General features: G+C 35.0%; 1 protein-coding gene across 1 annotated transcript in view; it reads left to right on the plus strand.

Moving 5' to 3' along the window:
• Positions 1–22913, plus strand: part of GBE1 (1,4-alpha-glucan branching enzyme 1) — a 268030-nt gene that overhangs the window by 132273 nt on the left and 112844 nt on the right. The window contains 1 exon segment of the mRNA XM_025449943.3: positions 979–1188. Within this exon segment, the coding sequence (XP_025305728.2) occupies positions 979–1188 (210 nt within the window).

Below are 22913 nucleotides of genomic sequence, written 5' to 3' on the forward strand. Positions count from 1 at the left end.
CTAAAGTTATTGGAAGGAGCCAAATTAGGCAGTGCAGTCCACAGTCTTATCCTAAGGACCATGGGAATGCAAGTATAATTTTAGGTAAATATGAAATGATAACATTTGCATTTTTTAAAGATAGTTCTTACTGCCTAGGGGAGTTGGCTACCAGGAGACCTGCTATATACTAAGTGTTGTACTGTATCATGGGAAACCAGATGGTCACAGCTCCTGCTTTCAAGAAGAATATGGCCTAGTGAAGAAATGAGACAACAAATAATCACAAGGGTGATTGGGTGATTATTTATATAAAAGGCAAAGTTGATGCTATGGAAGGCCAATATTAAGATTTTGCATAGGTTAAGAAAAACCTTCCCCCTTAGGAGTGATTTTTGTTTTCTATTTCATGTAGACTAGAAAACTGCTATTAATACAAACACATGTGCCTTTGAGCTACCCATGTTTTCTGCTTGGGTGGTGACAGACATGGTATATTCTCTTGGCCTTCTAGTTCCTGCGGGCATTCCAGTTTGGGAATAAGGAAGTGCAGGAGAGCTGGCCTCACTCAAGACACCAAGGTTATTCAAAGAAATACTCCAACAGTCCCCATCCTCAAGCATACACATTCACAGGAATGGCCAAGTATATAAACAGGGATGACCATTCTCTTCAGGCTATGTAGGCTTGGAGAAGGAAATCAAAATCTCTGAGTATAGAAAGCAGAATTTACTGTATATCTACTTAAATTATGAATTTTTACTGAAATATAAGTCTACATCTAATTGCTGTATTTAAATTATTATTTTTTATCTAATGCCTTTAAATTTTGTTTAAGAGAAAATATTATGCCACTTTGACTTGCATCTAAGTATTATATCATATTGAATTTGCATATTTAAAGTAGGACTGTACTGATAAAACAATTGATATGCAGTAAATGATTGGTTGTTTGCTTTAAAGATACAATTTTGCTTTTACTTTATTCTTTACCTTTAGCCGTTATGGAACACCTGAAGAGCTAAAAGAACTAATTGACACAGCTCACTCAATGGGTATTACAGTCCTCTTAGATGTGGTGCACAGCCATGCTTCAAAAAATTCAGAAGATGGATTAAATATGTTTGACGGGACAGATTCCTGTTATTTTCATTCTGGACCTAGAGGAAATCATGATCTTTGGGATAGTCGATTGTTTGCCTACTCCAGGTAGGTACCTATCATATGGAAATGTCTTTGTTTAAAAAACATTTCAAGGAATTTTACTAAGTTCATTGTGTGTGTAGTCTTTCACTGGTATATAATTTCTTAATCCGATTATTTAAAATTTTATAAGGAATGTTTACATAGAAGAATTTATCTTCTTTTGAATAGCGTATGTATTTGTCGCAAGTTGCACTAAATTTCAGGTTTACTAATCTTATGTCATTTAAAACATATTGGTTATATAGCATTTAAAAGGATTAATATGAATGTTTTTTAGTATATAAAAGAATACTTTCTAAGGTTGAATTAACTATAGTACATCTCTTTAATAAATATGCATTGTTTTAAGTAATCTGTTTTTAAAAATTGTACTTCATATTTTGCTATCTTAATAATATTGCCATGTTCTTGATCGCAGCTATATTAATATAACTGTAATAACAACTAACATCTGTTAGGATGTAATACATCAGATATGATGTCAAATGTTTTAGATACATTAGCTACATATTTATTATTTTATTTTTTTTAAGATTTTTTTTTAATTATTTATTAATGAGAGATACAGAGAGAGAGAAGGGAGGCAGAGACACAGGCAGAGGGAGAAGCAGACTCCATGCAGGGAGCCCAATGTGGGACTAGATCCCAGGTCTCCAGGATCAGGCCCTGGGCTGAAGGCAGCGCTAAACTGCTGAACCACTGGAGCTGTCCTAGCTACATATTTTATTTTACTTATTCTGCATAGCATCTCTATTTAAATGTGGTAAGTCCTTTTGTTAGGACCATGTTACGTAAAAATAAACTAAGGCTTAATGTTGAAACAAGATTAAACACATCTCTGACTTCTTTTGCCATTTAAATAAAGGGTGTTTTAGGTGATTAAATAGCATTACATGGCAAAAATATTTTAAAAAGCCAAAAATACTATCAGTTTATATCTGTTATTGATTATAAGTGAAAATATAATGAAAACATGCTGTCAGGAATATCAAAACCAGCAGAGCATCAATGTGTAACTAATTTTTATAATAAATATTTTTGAAAGAAGCTTAATGAATTTTCTTTTGGATGTTGCATTATACACAAATATACACATGTGTGGAAAATGAGCAGTGTAGAAAAATGCTTTAGTAAGTACTTTGACAAAATGAAGATTTCTAATTTTTCACCATAAATTAGATGACTTTCATATGGAGGACATTGTTTTCCTTTGCTCTTTCCTGAATAGTATACATTGCTTTATATTTCATAACCATATAGGACTCACTCACGCCAGACGAAGCAGCATAACATATGAGAAAAGACACAAGAGGTAGAAGCAGGTGGCAGGGTTCCAGGCCTACTTTCATTCTGAAACAAATCGATTAATCATTCTGGTTCTCAGGTTTTTCATTATAAGAGGAGGCAGTGTTTAGGGGCTAATACAATTCCCTTTGTAACGGTATTTTGTATCTGTGTCACCTTTTTGAACATTGCTTTTCCTAGTACAGATTTTCAACAAGTAAAAAGAACTAAACCTGTGCTAATTCTATAGTATAACTCCACTATTGAAAAAATCTTATAAAAGTAGATTGTGGGCAAAAGATACAATTAATTGAACTCTCTGGTTCTTATTTAGATGAGTCAGAGTGGACTTTATACTATAGAACTGTGCCTTATGAAAGACATTCATTAAATGGTTAAATTTTTGTGTTATGAACCAATTATTCTGTAGAACTGTGTCTTTAAAAAGAAATACTTTAAGTGGGTGAATTTTTATGTTAAAAATGATTATTTTATTAAAATATTTATTATAGTGTGTTTTTCTGTACCTCGAGCTCTCATAGTCCACTAAAAGTTATACAATTTTCTAAATAAAAGGGATTATACGTAATTGTTTTAAAAAACATCTCTGTTGTAGAAGTTAAGTCATATGTAACATTTTATTTAATACTTGGTTTCTTTTGTTATGGAATTAACTATTAATCTTTCTCAGGTGCTTACTTTTGGCAAATAATATAGCATGGTTTTGGCTTATTTATATTATGACTAATTTTTTTGGTTGCATTATGTCATATAGGCTTAGTCCTTTGTAAATATAGTTTTATTTAAAATGCATTTATATAGTTCTGTTTGATAATATCTCTTTTTTCCAATTTAGTAGAATTAGTTTTTTCTATATAGGTTTATACTATTGGTTGTAACATCATTATATAAAATAGATACAACCCTACAAAGCAAAATTAAACAATTTAAATCACCAAATTTAAACAAATAATTTTTAATACTTAGGTTTCTCAGTATATAAAATACTACAGATTCTAGGACTCTGAATTATTTTCTCAATACTTTATGTTATTTATTAAAAGCTTTTTTTAAACAAAATTTGTATTAGCTTGATAAAACTTATCAAGGTTTTTCTTTTACATTTTCTTTCTTCTCTTCTGATTAGAGTATATGTAACATAACATTGCTCTGCTGCAATACTAAAGCCATTTTTATAATCAGCATTCACGTTTCAAGTCCTCTTCTGTCCTTTCAGTTATTTATTGCTGCTTAACAAACCAGCTCAAAATTTAGTGACTTCAGATAACAGCAGTTGTTTATTTTGCCTCCAAATCTGCAATTTGGGCATAATTCAGAGGGATAGCTGTTCCTTTCTACACGTTGTGTCAATTGGAGTGGCTCAGTTAAGGGGCGGATCTTTCAGTGTCCATTTTAAAGATGGTTCACTTACTTGACTGACATAGTGTTGGCTGTCAGCTAGGAGCTCAGCCATGACTATGATGGGCCAGCAGGCCTCAGTTCCTCTTCTTAGAGCTCACTCCACAGGTTACTTGAGCTTTCTTACAATAGTGAATATTCCAAATGGCTTGCATTTCTTATGGTCTGGATGGAGAAACTGACCTAGCTTCATTTCTTGCTATAAACTGTAGGTCAAACACAATTTCAAGGACAAGGCACATGAACCCCTTCATTCAGTGGCAGGAGCATTAAAGAATTTTTGTGCTGTGTTTTAAACCCCCCACATCTAACAAGTTTTGACCATACACAATAAATATGCCACTTCACAAATTAAAAAAAAAATTTTGAAATACCTGTCTATGTGGAAATACTTTTTTGTCATATTTTTGTTATAGCTTTGTCTATAAGCAATTTTTTAAAAAAATATACTTTTCATTATAAAAGTAATGTCATTGTTGATAATTAATTAATATAAAAAGGCACACGTTTTCCAAAATAAAAACTTATTTTTCTTAGTAAATATAAATAGCATTCTTTGTACATGAGTGCATTTAATGAGTATAAATTCATTAAACATGTAAATAAACACATGAAAACCCAGCCACCTCCCCATAGAATAGCTACTCTGCCTGTGATTTTGGGTTTGTTCCTTATCCAGGTGAAATCAGAAACTACATATTTTAAAAGATAAGTTCTCTTCAACCCCTTATCATTGATTTGTTGATTTTTACTATACTCCATGGAAAAGTACATATGAAAATGGTACCTGGTTTATGTAAGGCCTAAGTCTCTTTTTTGAAAACTTGTAATAATTTTTGAAATTATATATTTACTGCTTGAAAAAAATAATCTTATATAAAATCAGCTTCTGTAGAGATAGGTTGCTGATGCTCATTTCATCCTATCTATATGTCACAACCTGTCACCGTTTATAATCTCTGATTCAAGTGCCATCATCAAGTTATCAGAATTAAATCTCTCTCTCTGAGTAATACCAGAGATCCTGACTGCACTATTTCATTACCTGCTATGAATAAATTTCCAATCAGGAGCTGCCCATGTTTTAATTTTCTGTCTACTCGGCTGAACTGCCTTCTAGCTCCGCTAAATTACTAATGACAGTCCATAACAGAGATTGGGTTGTCCTTACTTTAGTTGGTAAAGAGAACTTTCTGACAGATCTGTCATCTATAAGTTTCTGAAGTTTATAGAGTTAAGAAATAATGGATACAATTTAGAGGTCTTGGTTTTAGATTCTGTTTTTGCATATTCATCTGGCACAGATGAATTATATCTGGCATGTAAATGTAGTTGATAAAATAACAAGACAACTGCAGATTTGTTGAGCCTAAACAATTATTATGCCTTAACTATTACTAAAGCTTCAAATGAGTACCTTTTCTTTGTTAAATATTTCTATCAGAGATAAGATATATTGGATCTCAAAGGAGATAACATAGTAGAGCTAATGCTCATATTATCTCTGAACCTTACATTTGGGTACAAAGGTAGTACAATCCTATTCCATCAGCATGATTTTGTGATGAAACAACTATTAGATAGGAAGATGCTCTACAGTTATCTTGAGTTACTAGAGTTCCTTCTAGAAACAAAAGTAAATCCAGTTTGCTTTTTAAGGTCTTAATCAAATACTTCATAGTATAAACACTATAATAATTGGGTTTTTAATCCTTTTAATAAAAGTTTAATAAAACTTTTAATAACTTTTCCATAATTTAGAATGTGGAATAAAATTCATGTGGGCTTGCCCTGTTTAGAGTGGATATTTGTATCTTAAGCAGTCTATGGTATCATATTTTTTTCCTTTTTTTTTGGTTTGTCAATATAGTAAATTACATTTGTTGATTTTTGAATGTTAGGCCAGTCTTGCATTCCTGGGATAAACCCTCATGAACATAGTTGCTAATATTCTGAACAAAATTTTAGCATATTAATAAATGATGTTTTACCATGACCAAATCAGTTCTTAATGTTGAATCTTAATTTAAGGATTATTGTGCACTGATATATTAGCTAGTAGGAGAAAGATGTTTAAAAACTAGTATTCAGGACATGAATAGAAACTTCTAGGGATGCCTGGGTGGCTCGGCCGTTGAGCATCTGCCTTCAGCTCAGGGCATGATCCTGGGTCCAGAGATCAAGTCCCACATGGGGCTCCCTGCATGGAGCCTGTTTCTCCCTCTGCCTATGTCTCTGTCTCTCTCTCCTTCTGTGTCTCTCATGAGAATGAATAGATAAAATCTTTAAAAATGATAAAATAAAACAATAATTTTGGAAGTTTCTTTTTTTAAAGATTTTTTTTTTTTTCATGAGAGACACAGAGAGAGAAGCAGAGACACGGGCAGAGGGAGAAGCAGGCTCCATGCAGGGAGCCTGATGTGGTACTCCATCCTGAGTCCCCAGGATCACGCCCTAGGCTGAAGGCAGCACTAAACCACTGAGCCACCCTGGCTGCCCTAAAATTATTATTTTAAAGAGAACTTAAAAGTCATATACTTCTATGTGGTTTCTTAAAGAAAAAAAAAAAAAAAAAGAAAAAAAAAGAAAACCATGTCATTGGGTGAAATAATTTCATTTTTTCTGTAGTAGAAATGGCCATAGGACACCTCGGTGGCTCAGTCAGTTAAGCATCTGACTCTTGATTTCATCTCAGGGTCATGAGTTCAAGCCTCAGGTGGATCTCTATGCTAAGTGCAGATTGGAGCTGGCTTAAGGTTCTCTTTCTCTCTCTCTCTCTCTCTCCCATTGCCCCTCCTTGCTCCCTGCTCTCACATGCTCTTTCTCTTTAAAAAAAAAAAAAAAAAAAAAGACTACAATAACAGATAAAAGCATAGTAAAAGTATATGTGTGCAACTACTTTTGAAAACAGTTTGGTATTATCTAGAAAACTTACAGAGTCATATGTCCTAGGATGTGTTACAGAGTATATATGCTTGGTTAACTCTTGAGCATATACTTATCAGAACTTTGGGGAAAAATAGACCCCAAAGTCATTCCCTTTGGGATACAGGTGATATTTTAAAAATTAACTTGAAGTAATGGTCTTTAAATCTCTGCTATGAAGAAAACATTTTGGGGAAAATACCAAGAAAAAATTTCTATCATTGTGATTTTATAGCCACATAAAATGTTTTAGTCATAAAAGTTCTTTGCATACACATAAATCTTGGAGGTAGTTTTTACCAAACTTTTTTTTTTTTTCAAGTTTTTTTATTTATTTATGATAGTCACAGAGAGAGAGAGAGGCAGAGACATAGGCAGAGGGAGAAGCAGGCTCCATGCACCAGAAGCCCGATGTGGGATTCGATCCCAGGTCTCCAGAATCGCGCTCTGGGCTAAAGGCAGGCGCTAAACCGCTGCGCCACCCAGGGATCCCCCAAACTTTTAAAGTGGGTTCAGTTTTAGTATATCTTAAGCCCAATGGTTCTAAATATAAATATAAATGAATCCTCCTGTGGTTACTTGGCAAAAATAACCTAGCTTCAGGGAAAATTGAAATATACAAGTCACATTTCAGCAAAGATGGTAGATGATGAAGGGAGTTGAAAAAGGAATTTTATAACATAATAATCATAGCCATTGACCCTCTCATTTACATCTGTGTATTTTAGCGAGCTGTTACAGCCAGGACAAGCATTAACATCACATATTAAAGTGACTCTTAATTTCAATCAGACTCTTGATTATTTTATCTTTATTTTAAAATTAGTGTCTTTGTGTGTATGAGTTAACAGTCACTTAATGTATTAAAAAAGTGGCATAGATATACAATTAATAAATATATATATGGAGGAATGTGTTGAAAAGTTTTCACTGATAAGGCATACAACAAAAAAGTTTACAAATCACTGAATTAGACCATTTTTTAGGTAAATTAAGGTTAACATTGTAGATTTTTTAAAAATAAACTTGTTAGGTTGACATAGATTTTTTAAAAAATAAACTACTTTTTCTGAATAATTCATTTATTCTATTGACTTGTTTAACATTAAACATCTACCAAGAGTCATGTCTTCAGAGAGATGATGTTTTCAATATATTTAAATGTAACACAAACCCTAAAATAAAATACATGTTTTTAATTTCTTTGGATAGATTGCCAAACATTTCATACTTTTTAATTGAAGTAATACATCATCTTTTTAGACAGACAAGTATCTGTCCTATTTGCTTTGAAATTGACAAAAAGAAAAAAGATGATTTTTATAAAGCAAATGATAGATAATTAAAAGACAATTTTGGACATAGATTTAGCAAACAGCTAACTATTCCAAAGACAGACAATTAAAAAGAAACAAATAATAGCCTCTTCTTCATTAAGAATATTAAAATCTCACAGTAAGATTGTTAATAGCTTCAGTGAATGCTGAATATTCCATAAAAAGTCTTGTTTTCTTTTTTCATAGTATTTGTTTCTTTTCCTTTTCGTGTTTCTTTGTTGTATAAACCAGAACCTTATTTCAGCTTGATTAAAGAAAATGGTTAAATCTAGTATTTCAAAGAAAGTAAAGTTAGATTCAAAATTCAGACAGACTAATTCTCTTTTGTAAAAGAGATTAAGAAAGTTGCTATATCAATCTAATCTGCCTGGAATTGAGTGTGAATAGTAGGAATGTAACTTCTCTCACAGGGTTTATGAGATTATTCAGCCTAGCAGAAAGGTTTCTGTTGATGCAGAGCACAGCACAGGGGTCAGGATTTACAGTCTTTGTATGAACTTTGTTCCTCGTATTATCTGCCCCGTTTATTCCCCTCAAGTCTAAAATTTAGGTGCACAAGGGTATTGTGAAAATATTTTGAGTATTTAGGTCTTATTCACCTGTAACATTCATTCTCAAATCCAAACTTACTGTAAAGTAGGACAGTTCTACTTGGTAATTTGCCCTAAATTTGAAAATGCTGTGCATCGATCGCTCTAAATGTAGCTTCTTTAGCCTAAGACAGTGGTCCATGTTAGTGAAAATGGCCTGAAAGTCCCTATTCAATGATTATTCATTTAAGTGTGGAAATAACATGGAGTCTATAATGTTAGTACCTTGTTTTGTTTATGACTTTTTAAACAGGCAGGTAGAAAGTGAAAACAATATTTTCCATCTGAGAGTAACAAACAACTTGTTTCAGCGTGTCTGTTTCCTAGGGTATGGACTAGCAGTTTTGAAGTTACGAAGCAATATTTCATAGTTTACTAGTCACATGATTTCCTTAGCATTAAGCTGCAGATAAATAATCCATGTTGTATTGAACCAATTATTTTCAGAAAATATAGGTATCTCATAATTTTGGAAGGACACATTTATAAGTAATATAAAGATTATTCATTTTTGAGGCCTTTCCCCTATTCGTATAGATTAGCGATCAGGCCTATTTTTCTTTCATTGTTAGTAAGAGAAGCCTTCCACCTCAGGATTTATTTCATTGTCTCCTTCCAGGTTAATCTGTTTTCCAAAGATCAGATGTTTGCCTGTGTAGTCTTTCAAAATTCTGTCTGCTGAAAGCATCAGTAAACCTCAGGAGCAGTTAGAGTTAACATTTTCTCTGAGTGCTTCAGGAAACAAAATAGCATAATAGCCAACTTTTTAAAGCTTGAGTTCTGTTCCTGGTACTGTGTGAGGGGTAGCAAATGGAGCTGACTGGCTGTGCAGGTGTGTTCCTCTGGTCTCTATGGAGCAATGATGATTTCAGGGGTCACTGTTGGTAAGGGACATTCAGCTTGGAGGAATTATTGAACTTCCTTCCGTGACTACCTGACATAAGAAAACGACTCCTCTTGTCTCCCCACCATTCCCTCTCCCCTGTTCTCTCGTTTTTCTCCATTGTACTTATGTGTGACATTCTAAGTAGGTACTGTTTTTCATTTTCATGTCATATGAGCTGTTTGTATTATATAAAAAAGTGAAATAATTGTTTTTTTATAGAATATCTTTGATTTAAAGAAAAGCAGTCTTGAGTTTTCTCTATCTTACAAGCTTTTCACTATCAAATCTGCTTCCCATGAAAGTGATGCTGCACAGTATTGATTTGGTGGGGTTGTATTTTCTTTCAAACTGAATTCAGTGAAGGAAGCTACAAAAGGTACCACCAGCCTATATATATATATATATATATATATATACACACACACACACACATATACACATATATATGTATATATGTATATATATAAATTTTATTTATAATAAAATTTACTTATTTATATATAAATATATATAATTTTATATATATATAATTAATATTGTTATAATTAAAAATGGTGGGATCCCTGGGTGGCGCAGCGGTTTGGCGCCTGCCTTTGGCTCAAGGCGCGATCCTGGAGACCCGGGATCGAATCCCACGTCGGGCTCCCAGTGCATGGAGCCTGCTTCTCTCTCTGCCTGTGTCTCTGCCTCTCTCTCTCTCTCTGTGTGTGACTATCGTAAATAAATAAATTTAAAAAAATGTTTAAAAAATGGTAAAGATCTGGTGTAATATAAAGTAGGGGGTTTTGAAATTGGGTGACTTGGATCATGAGCCAAGTAGCTTAATGCTTGAATCCATTTCCTGTATAAAGAACTCTTAATGATATTTTTTATGTGCCATAAGGCAGCCGTTCAGACTACTTTAAATAATGATTGAAAATGCACAGTAAACTAAAATACAAAGTGGAGCAAAAGGAAAGTTTGGAGTTGTACTTTCAGATTTTTACTAAAGAAGGCAAGCAGGGCTTACCTTACAAACCCAAGGCAACCGAGGGAAGCAGGCCGGATGGTGCCATTGGGAATCTGGTGCAAACAGGTTCAGTCTGAATGGGCTGCCACTTTCCTTGTGACAGCGTGACCTGTACATCCACATTTTATTTGAAATCTCTCCAGTTTTGGGACACCTGGGTGGCTCAGCGGTTGAGCATGTGCCTTTGGCCAGGGGCAGTCCCAGGATTGAGTCCAAGTCCCACATCAGGCTCCCTATGGGGAGCCTGTTCCTCCCTCTGCCTATGTCTCTGCCTCTCTGTGTGTCTCTCATGAATAAATAAATAAAATCTTTAGAAATCTCTCCATTTTTAAATGTCTCCATTGTTGGAAGGGGTAAGCAATAGGATGTAACCGCGGATAGACCTGCATGCAAGACTCAGGCTCCTTAGTACAGAATGTACACTGCCCACCGTTTCCGTAGTGGGAACTGTTGTGTGGACAAAGCTCTGAGATAGTGAAGTGTTTTTGACCATCTGGATAGTGTGTGTACCTGAGCACAGTTAAGGTCCCCTCTACAAACTTCTAAGATTCTGATGGGCAGGTATGGAGAGCCAATCATCTTGCAGCTGCCTGAGACAAGCCTTGTACTTAAATTCTCTTGCTTGTTAAAACTGCCCCCTCTCAATCTGAAGTAGCCTGCCTCTTTCTTGTCTCCCCACCAGATCATGTATTCCAGTCTCAGATCATACCTAGAAGGTCCCTGAGATTGCAGTCAAAAAGCAATTAATTTAAAATTTTGAAATTACCACACAGACCAAAGGAGCATAATTTGAGATGGATATAATTCCTGGACCACTGGGGCTATCTTTGTACCCTAAGATACAACCTTGGGTTGTGAATATATCAGATTCTACCAAATTTCCGAAATTAAGTAATAAATTAAGTAGTGAGTCAAATATGATAAGGACAATGATACTTCTATAGAATAAACAGGATTCTTTGTAATTCTTTGTTTTTGGATTAGCAATGAGAATTTTTTAAACTTAACCTGATTGCAGGATATTATCACTCAGAATTAACATCTCCTTGATTTCAAGTAGCAGAGGAATCAAAAAATAAGTGCCTTTTAAGACAGTCTCAGTAAAACAAAATGTACATTTATTAAAGAAATCTACATAGTTAAAATGCAGTGACCTTTGTTTCTTTTAAGACCTTGCACCTAAGTTGTGATTTCTCTAAAAAAAAATTGTAAATGTGGTTATCAATATTTGGAGGCAGTACAGATATAGGGAATGGGAGGAAGCCTGGACTCAAATACTAGTTCCACCAGTGATTACCATGTAAATACAGTCAGATTCATGAATCTTTCTAAAATTTGATTTCCTCCTCTTAAAAAAAAATATTTTAATTGTACCTTGCTCCTACGACTGTGAAGATTTAGTGACACATTTACCCCCATGTCTGACTTGCAGTTGTGATAATTGCATTGTCACCATCATTGCCATATCATCATTGTCATAATTTTCTTGTGGACAGATTAACCAGCCAGCCTCATCCTCTGAAACATAATTAGAGGCCTGAAAACAAGTAATGGCATTTTTTTTCATGAACCAAAATATGTCCCATAATCACTGTGGATCTTTCTTCATGTCGTCTCATACTATATTTTAAAAGCATGTTAAGCTATTTTGTTTGTGGTAGAAGCACAAAATTAGGAACATTTGTGGGAAATGACTGATGATGATCAACATCTAATGGTCACAGACAAGAGCAATGGTAGAGAGAGAGAAAACCCATTAAGGTCAGAAACCAGAATGGAAAGCACAGCACTGTAAGGCCACTTAGGTGCAACAGCAGACAGTTCCACACTCTGGTATCTCTCTGGGCATCATTAAACTGCAGTGTAGAATCATCATAATGAATGTGAGTCATTAATAAATGTTTTGTTTGAAAATTTTAAGATGGCAGGCAAAAGGAAAATGTAACTTTGAAGTATTGCTGCTAAACATGTTAAAATTTTAAATGTTGTTTTAAGGGTTAAGTTAAAGTTATCTGTCAGCAGTTTTTGTTTTTTGTTTTTTTGTTTTTTGTTTTTAATGAGGATCACCATGAAAACTTTGAGTGGACTTCTTTGTTCCCTTCCCGTGTAGTAAGCAAAACATCTTTCTACTAATTATTATTTTTAAATTTTCTGGCACAAAAGGCATTGTATTAAACAGTGTTGAATTAACTTTGAAATCAGAGACCATCTTTTCTATTTTTCATCAATCAATATTTTATGGTACTCCATTCTGATTTTGAGTCTCAGAAGGTTTATTGTACATCAGATTGTTTAGTCTTTCCCAATAATGGAGTTGGGTTTTTTTGTTTTGTTTTGTTTTGTTTTGTTTTTGTTTTTGTTTTTACTGTAATGGCCAGGCTGTTTTTGATAGTAGTATCTAGACTAATTCACTCAGGAAGGGCCTACTTCATTCTTATAGTCCTCTTTTCTTTCTGTTTTGAGTGACCATTGTTGTGGCCATGATTATAAGTGTGGAGATCATACCTTTATGCTTGTTATTTCTGTGCCCAGTCTGGAATGGCATTTACCCCTGATGTTTTTCTTTCTGGCAAAGTGTTATTATTAAGAATTGCCTTATAATAAGCTAGCATGGGCTTTGCTTGACCTACAGTTGGTCCTTGATTCTGCCATGAGCTAATCTACTAGTTTGTGTGGTTACAGTTGAAAGGCTATCAGAAATAGTCTCTCTCTCTATCTTTCCCAAAACTTTTCCAGAAGTAAGGTATCTAACATCTCCTGTACAAGAAGAGAATTCAGGGAGTTTAGTGATAAAATGATAGATAAACATAGCAGACCCTTTCAGACCATAGGGGTGGTGCAAGATTCATTGAGGGTGCCGTCTCTGCTACCAGGCTGCTGGCTGGCATGGTTATTGGGAAAAATGGGAAATTATAGGGAAGATGTACACTAAAGAAGCATGCAAAATAGAAACCCAACAGTCCTGCTGAGGCTCATATAGAATAATACTGTCAAAAAGAAATATAATGCAAACCACATACATAATTTAAAAATGTTCTAGTGTCTACGCTCATCTCTAAAGTAGTGATTAAAAAGAAACCTACCTCATAGAGCTGTTGGAAGATTTTAAATATTAAAAATATGTGCAAATCTTAACATAGTTCCTGGACTATTATAAGAATTAGTTTTGTTTCTTAAAACTTCCATGATTTGTTTGCTCCACATCCATACTAAGTTGTTGAGCTCAAATTTATGTATCAAGCAATCTATGAACATATATCCCTTTAGCAATTACAATTCCTCTTTATAGTATGTCCAAATTATTTCTCAAATAAAGATTGTCTTTCCTACTCCCCACCCTGAGTTATATGCTCTTATTTATCTGCCTTCACTCTTTGCTCTCTTACCTGTGAATATATGTTTTATTTTATCAGTTACTAGATTGCATTATTATTAGTAGTAGTAGTATTATTAGTATTATTATTATTATTTGGCTTTTCTCCTCTACACCAAGCATGAATGTAAGCTTCAACAAGGCAAAGACAGTGTTTGTCTTGTTTTTTTTGTTAGCCCTCAGGGCTAGAACAATGAGTGCTTGACTCATTTAGACACAAATTTGTTGGATGGATAAATAAATGGATGAATGTATTTATGCTTTCGAAGTCTTCCAAATAAGAATATAGGTTTTATACATCTTATAACCCCATTGTTAAGCATAATCCCTTAGAACCTACCAGAGTAGACTGTTCAATGTTTGTCCAGCTGAGTAACAATGAAACCCATTATCTCTACCATGTAATGCTTTTGAATATTTTAGCTCCCTTTATACCCAGATATAGCAAATGGTGTTTCAGTTAATTCATGAAGTAACAATAGCATCTAGGTTTGTCAGTGCCCTTTGTTGCAATATAACTACTTTGGGAAATGATCCACCAAAGAGGAAAGTTCAGCAGAATTATCAATGTGTGTCACATGAAGAGTGTTCAAAGCTCAAATAAATTTGGAAAACCCTGAATTAAATCAAGCTCAACACATTTCTTCATAGTTGAAATTCTTGGAATATTTAATTAGCTAATGTGCATTTTGAACCTACAAGTAAGTCCTATAAAATAATACTTAATTTCTCAAATTTCTTTGACCTCAGAGTACTTCAATGCACTTTGAAAAGATTTTTTTAAAATCTTAACATGGCTTAAGAGGTTTTTGAAGGGCCTGGATCTGATCTCATCTTAAATACTCTTTCTCTCACTTATTAATCTCTTACCATCCCTGGTGCTTTTCCCACATCGGGACCTCTGTGCATGCTTCTCCCTCTGCCTGTGGTATTTCCCTTGTATGACCATCTCCTATTGATTTTCTAGTCCAGAGTGGAAAAGCCCCTTCTTAACTTTACCAGTGTAAATTCTCATGGTTCCCTCTTTTCATCCTTCATTTATTTATGATAATCTGTGGTTAAAATTTGTGATTGTATTTTCATTCTGTATTTTAAAATAGTTATCACTTACTGATTTTTCCTTTGATCCCAAATTCAGACGATTTCCCATTGGATCAATGTGCATGTGAAAACATCACATACAAACATTGTTGATGGTAGCTTTACATTTTTGTAAAGAATGTCCTGTTTGAGTGTGTCTGGGTGACTCAGGGTGTTAAGCATCTGCCTTTGGCTCAGGTCATGATCCCAGTGACCTGGGATGAGCCCCACATCTGGCTCAGTGCTCAGCGAGAAGCATGCTCCTCCTCTCCTCCCACTTATGCTCTTTCTTGCAATCTCTGTCTCTCAAATAAATAAATAAAATCTTAAAAAAATATATCTTTTTTGAAATCTGCATATGAAGTAAAACACAAATTTTCATTAATCCTTTAAGCAATGAATGTATAGTGACAGTGACATGTGGTAGTTAAGGGAGTGAATTAGGATAGTGTGGCTTTGGCATTCAAGTTCTGCTGTGTCCAAGCTGTGGCTACTCCTTCTTGAGGGGTGCTTGTCATCATCTTTAATTGTTTACTTCACTGAGCTCTTTTCATTTCCATTTCTTCTTACCACTCCCAAACCCATCAACCTGTAGTACTCTTTATTTATAATGTACATTTTGGAAAAATGATACTTATTTATTATTACTTTACTATTCTTTACTGTTATTTCCTCAAGCAGAACAAAATATCACAATCTGCTTCAGGATTTACACTTATTTAAAGAAAATAATAGGGGCACCTGAGTGACTCAGTGGTTGAGCATCTGTCTTTGGCTCAGGTTATGATCCCCAGGTACTGGGATCAAGTCCCACATCGGGCTCCCCACATGGAGCATAGGCTTCTTCTGCTGCCTATGTCTCTGCCTCTCTCTCTCTGTGTCTTATGGATAAATAAATAAAATCTTAAAAAAATAAAGAAAATATTTGAGAATATATCTGTCTCTGTCTCTCATTCTCATGTCTCTCTCTCATCTCAGCTGTACATTTGGCAATTTCAGCTTTATGATATTTAAAAGAAGATGGCCAAAAATAAAAAAAATAAAGATTTTATTTTTTTATCCATGCTTGTCAATTTCTGGAACAAGCTGAAGGAAAATTATCTGTTATGTTCTTTTTAAAAACTCTTAATATATAGGCTCCAATTGCTAAAAGAAATTAAGGTGTACAATACTAAAATAGCATAGCGAATGCAAAAATAAGACCCCATTCAGAAACAAATACTCTTAAAAAGAAGCTATCCATTGTAATCTCTGAATTGATTAAGATTTAAGAATTTTTCCCATCAAGGCAGGAATCATGCACTGTTTTCTTCCTCAGTAACCTTTGTTCCTTTCTTCCTTCTTTCCTCTCTGACCCTCCCCTCCCCACCTTCTTTCTTCTGTCCTTTCTCTCCCGCCACTTTTTTTTTTTTAATAATAATAATACAAGGGAGGGCTGGGCACCTGGATGGCTCAGTGATTGAGCATCTATCTGCCTTCATCTCAGGTCATGATCCTGGGGTTCTGGGATTGAGTCCCACATCAGGCTCCCTGAGGAGCCTGCTGTTCCCTCTGCCCATGTCTCTGCCTCTTTCTCTATTTCTCTCATGAATAAATAAATAAAATCTTTTAAAAAATAATAATAATACAAGGAGGGCAAAGTTCTAAGACAAAGGAGGATTTGGATGTGTGTCAGATTAACTATGGTTTTCTCTTTGGTCCTCCTTTTTTGTCTTCCTTGTTTGGTTTTGTTTTCTCCAGTGCTAATTATTTTAGCATGTGGTAGAAAAGGCTGTGGTGACAAATTTGCCTTAAGAAATGTGAACCTTTCAGGCCATTTGAGCATAAACCTAAAATGTAGAGATGTTGGGAACAAACCTAAGGGAAGTTTGTTCCTTTTATCCACTCTTTATGCAAGATGTATTAAAAATCCTGGAGAAAATAGAAAGGTGATTCTTGTATGTATTTATAAATTATCTTGTCATGTAAATATGGCATATGAATATTGCACTATTCATATAGATATTGCACTAGGCATATAAATATAGCATATAGATATTGCTCATATGACTATGCACTTAGGTTGTGTTCTCATGATTTATATACATGTATATATAAATGTGTATATATGTATATATGTGTATAGACACATCTGAAATCCAAATGTTTATACAGGTTAGTCAGAAATTAATGTTTTGGTATCTCTCCATTAACTATAGCTCATAATCTCTACACCCCTAAAATTGATAGAAGACAGGACAAGAATATACATTTTTAAGCTGTGCAAGTTAGATTTGTTTTAAAGCAAAGGAAGTTTTGTTTTAGAAATGTATATGAGGGGATCCCTGGGTGGCGCAGCGGTTTGGCGCCTGCCTTTGGCCCAGGGCGTGATCCTGGAGATCCGGGATCGAGTCCCACATCGGGCTCCCGGTGCATGGAGCCTGCTTCTCCCTCTGCCTGTGTCTCTGCCTCTCTCTCTCTCACTGTGTGCCTATCGTAAATAAAAAAAAAAATTAAAAAAAAAAAAAAGAAATGTATATGAAATACCTTTTCTGTATTCAAAATGTCTGTAAATGTCTTTAGGGAACATAAGCATGTATGTATGTGTGTATATATAAACTGTATATAAAGGAACATAAAGTGAATTTCTCAAGGTCTTTGCTTTTTAAAATGAGTAAATAAGTGTTACAGGCCAGTGGCTTTATGGACACATATTAATGATTAAATAATCTGTTGCTGAGAATCACTTATCAAAAATATTTTTGGTATATGCAAGTTCTTATTTAATGAAAAATGTATTGAGTAGTTGCTGTGTACCCAACATTCCTAAACACTGGGAATGAGGCAGTAAAAAAATAGTAGGACAGCAATCCTCAGAGCCCTATCTGTGGGGAAGACAGACAATACAAAGCAAATTTTCAGATAGTGGCAGGTACCTGAAGAAACCCAAAGCCAACTAATTCAGTCGTATGTTGCATGGCAGCTGTCTTTTAGCGTAGTCAAAGTAAGCATTTCTGAAGAGGTAATATTTAAATAGAGACCCAAATGTAAGAGTGCAATGTAAAATCCAGTATAAACTGTGAGAAGAAAAGCAACTGCAGAGTCCCTCTGTGGGGAATAAATGGGCTTGGTTTGTTCAAGAGAAGGCAAGAGAAATGTAGAATGGTAAGCAAGAGAGAATTTTAGGAAGATCCAGAGAGTTTGGCAGTTGTCAGATCATGGAAAGCCTGGTAGGCCCTTACAAGGAGTTTTGGTTTTCTTCTCTTTTATTAAATTCATTCTCTGTTTGATGGGAAGCTGTTAAAAGATTTGGATCACAGGAATGATGTGACAATATTGAAAAAATAATTCTGCCTACTATAGGATAAAGGAGGAGAAGGTATGGGGGCAGGTATGGAATCAATGGGCTGGCAATATAAAATAAAAAAATATCTGTTAAGAGAAGTTATTTCAAGGAACATCTGGGTGGCTCAGTTGAGCATTGGACTCTTGGTTTTGGCTGTCATGATCTCATGGGTTGTGAGATCAAGCCCCAAGCTGGCTCCGCGCTCAGCAGAGAGTCGGCTGGAAGATTCTCTCCCTCTGCCTTTCCCCACCCCCCCCCAACTCTCTCTCTCTCTGTTTCTCTCAAATAAATAAATAAATAAATAAATAAATAAATAAATAAATAAATAAATATTTTCAAAAGAAGTTATTTCAACTTATGAGATTATATCAGAAGCACTTGAAGAGTGAGGGTGAGGAGAGATATGGTCCAACCCTGAGCTCTGAGTTACTCTCGCATGCAGAGGTTAAGAAGACAAACAGAAGGCAACTAAGAGAAGAGTCTGCAAGTGAAACAGGAGGGAGTGTCCAATAATGCCAGCTGCATCTGCAGAGCCCAAGACTGCTGATTTGGACTGATGGTCATTTGTTTGGACTAAAAAGGGTTTTTGGTGGAATAGTTCGGCTAAAATTCTGATTTTGTCATTCTACTAGATATCTCCCCAATAGTTGGGCTAAAATTCTAATTTTGTCATTCTACTAGATATCTGCCCAAGGAATACAGAAACACTAACTCAAAGGGATATATATGTACCCCTATGTTTATTGTAGCGTTATTTACAATAGCCAAATTATGGAAGTAGCCCAAGTGTCCTTCAATAGAGGAATGGACAAGGAAGATGTGAGATATATATCTATATAGATATATAGATATAATGGAATATTATTCAGCCATAAAAAGAATGAAATCTTGCCACTTACAACAACATAGGTGGATCTAGAGAGTATCATCCAAGCGAAATAAGTCAGAGAAAGACAAATACCATGTGATTTCATTCATATGTGGAATTTCAGAAACAAAACAAATGAGCAAAAGAAAAAAAGAGAGAGAGAGGTGAATCAAGAAACAGACTCTTAATTATAGAGAACAAACTGAGGGTTAACAGAGGTGGGTGGGGGGATGGGTTAAATAGGTGATGGGGATTAAGGAGGGCATTTGCTGTGATGAGCACAGCATGTTGTATGAAGTATTGAATTCCATTCCTCTATCAATGGACACTTGGGCTGCTGACAGAAGGGGAAATTGCTAAGTCAGTAGAGAATGGTAACGACAGGTGCAAACTCCTTCAGAAAGGAAGAAAAGATGGGATTTGGTGACCTCATGGAGAGTTGCTCTTGGAAAAGTGCAGGAACAATTTCTCTGATATACAAAGAGACAGTCAATGGGTTTTAAGTAGCAAGGGAGGTAGATTTGATAGGAGGTTGATGGTGTTTTCTATTTGCTTCTATTTTTCCAGTTAAATAAAAAAGCAGACAGTCAGCGGCAAGTGAAAAGTTAAGGGAAAGGTCTTGGAAATTCCAGGTGAGAAGAGGTATAAAATTGTCATCTGAGAGAGTGGGGGAATTGTTTCATCAAAGAAATTTGATGGGATTCCTGAGTAATTCTTAGGACCAACCTGGTCCTGGCTAAGCAGAAGGTTAGATTTGACGAGGGCTAGTTCTGCTAGGATTAGGAGCCTTCTCTTCAATCCCACTGAGAGCTATTTTAAAGTTGAGAGAAGGGCAGTCTCCTAAGACTCCCTCAATAAATTTGTGAAAGACAATTTTGCTGTCTCCATTTCCCTTAAATTTTCAGAGTTAATTTTTCCAGAAACTTAATCATAACAACAAAAAGAGTCACAGTCATTCAGGTCAGATCTGTTAGGTATTAAGTCTCAGCAGAGGGTATAATTAATGACAAGTAAGCTTGAGAGACAATTGATTGGAATATACTCACTTCATCACTAAGCATATTCTTCGTAGTATTATTGGAGTGATCTTCCTCAACTGCAAATTTGGTACGTGACTCACTAAGGTAAATCATTCAGTGGTAAACTATAGCCTGTGGCAGTTGCTTCTAAACAGATGAATGCTAACAGCTTTGGTGAAAATGGAGAGTCTCTCACACTTGAGACTGGCTCCTCCTTATAGATGATGTCACGGCATGATACTTGATCACATAAGATAGAAGTATGGGACCCAAAGACATAGAAAAGAGGGTTTCATGTGCCAGTTAATCCATATCAAGTAGGATCCCAAGTATTTCTTAGACATTATCCTTACTGTTTCTAATCCTACTAACCAAAGATGGATTCTTTGAATGCCTGAATGGTCCTGAGCACAAGAAAATGCATTGTTCACTAGATGGTTAGAATTTCAGTTAGTAGGAAACTACACAAGGGCATTGTCTGGTTTGCAGCTATGTCAAGAAAAGTCTGGTGTTCATGCATGTGTGTGCATTATGTAAAAATGTACACAAATGTCTGTGTGTGCGTGTGTACATGTGTTTGGGATAGTATGTGGAGTGTGACAGCAGAATCCTAGCTCCTTATATGGTTTTTATCCAGGGCAGAAACTCCGGTCCCTTGGATACATTCAATGACAACTTTTTGATATATAAAAGGACCTAATTCTAAATTTTAAGAAAATACACGTATTAAAATAAATTGATACTATTTTTGAAAGGTGTTTGTAATAGGGATGTGGCTGCATTTCTTTCCCACATCATAGGTGTGCCCTTAGCCAGCTCTGCGAAGAAGTACACACCTTAAGAACAACAGGCAGTAGTGACAATGGCTTATCCCTGTGTGTGTCTTGAGGCATCAAGGTTGGGTGTCTCCTTGACTGCCTATTCCTTCAGCCCCTTGATTCCTGTCCACTGGGTGCTGAGGTATCTCATTAAAGCCCTAGAGGGGGAAGGATCATATTTTTAAAGTAATTGTGCTAGAGGATGAATTCTAGGATCTTGGCAAACTGGGAGCTCTAATTAATGTCTGACCTCTTTCTACCTCTCTAAATTCTACAATGTGGAATTCCTCTCCTATACTGAGTCTCTGTGTCTTTACCCATGCTATTCCTTCTCCTTTGAAAGCTTTTCCTACTCTACTATACCTTCTGGAGTATCTTCTATTTCAAGACAAAATATTTATCTCCATTTGTAGGAAACTTTCATAAAAGCCTTCCCATTACCATCTCAGTCCCTGCCCCCTTAAATGCTCTCTCTCCCTCTTCATTGTAGCAGATTTAATCTGGACTTCCCCTTTTTAAATACTGCATTTATAGGTCTAATAAGGTATGACATTGAAAAACTCCCCATGTTAGTCTTTTCTACTGGACAACATGTCACTTCAGTGGCCTGCCTTTTTGTTGTTGTTTTTAAGTGACACCATGCCCTAGCAGGGCTCAAATTCACAACCTTGAGATCAAGAGTTACATGCTTTACTGACTAAGTGAGCCAGGTGTCCTAAGCAAACTGTCTTTGACTTGATTTCCACATCATGTGTTTGCTCTTCAGTGCAAATTCTTATTAACTGTTAGAATTATACCTAAAATAGGGGCACCTGGGTGGCTCAGCGGTTGAGCATCTGCCTTGGGCTCAGGGCCTGATCCCAGGGTTCTGGGATCGAGTCCTTACATCGGGCTCCCCACATGGAGCCTGCTTCTCCCTCTGCCGGTGTCTCTGCCTCTCTCTCTGTGTCTCTCATGAATAAATAAATAAAATCTTTAAAAACAAAAAGAATTATACCTAAAATAAAAGTATGTATCCTGAGATAGTAGTATTCTGTACATTTCTTGAGATATTTTATGCAAAATGCTCTGCCATTTCCTTTGGCTTTTGATATTAACAATTATTTCTATTTAAAAAATATTTTCATCTTCCTATGCTACCACATAGTACAGACTTTTTAATTGATATGTTTTGTATCATTCCATTTTAGTTTTATAAATGCTCTGAGTAATCTATGGAAGCAATACTTTTTGGAAAAAATAGGAAATGATGAGATATTTTTTAATATACAACTCATTTATAAAGTCTACTTCTTCCTAAGTATGGAGATATTTTAGTTTATAAGTTTGTATACATCTTAATGGTCATGACATTTTAACACTTTACTGTTTTACTTATGATGGAAAGGTTTTACTCTAAGAGACCTACTAAAAAGACCTATTACTAAAAAGTAAATAGAAAAACTTTATTTTAAATGTAAAATGATGCTTTGCTTTCTCACATTAAAATGCATTTAAAAATGTCAAAATAAACATGAACAACCAAAATTAAGTCTCTTGATTATATTTTTGAGAAGTGATAACTCTGTTTTAATTAAGTCCCTAAAGAATTCTTAAATGTGATATCTCTGACCTAGAAGATAATTTTCAAACAATTATGGGCGTAATTGTTTGCTTTGCAGTTTTTCTCCATTCCACATAAAGTCATAATTTTGTCAAGTACTTATCTTACCTACCTCCCATGAAATATATGTTAAATGTTAAAATATTTATAAGTTCCAACATACCATCTCATTATCTATCCTATCATGGCATA

Source organism: Canis lupus, chromosome 31 (genome assembly GCF_003254725.2).
Source record: "Canis lupus dingo isolate Sandy chromosome 31, ASM325472v2, whole genome shotgun sequence".
NCBI classification, from domain to species: Eukaryota; Metazoa; Chordata; class Mammalia; order Carnivora; family Canidae; genus Canis; species Canis lupus.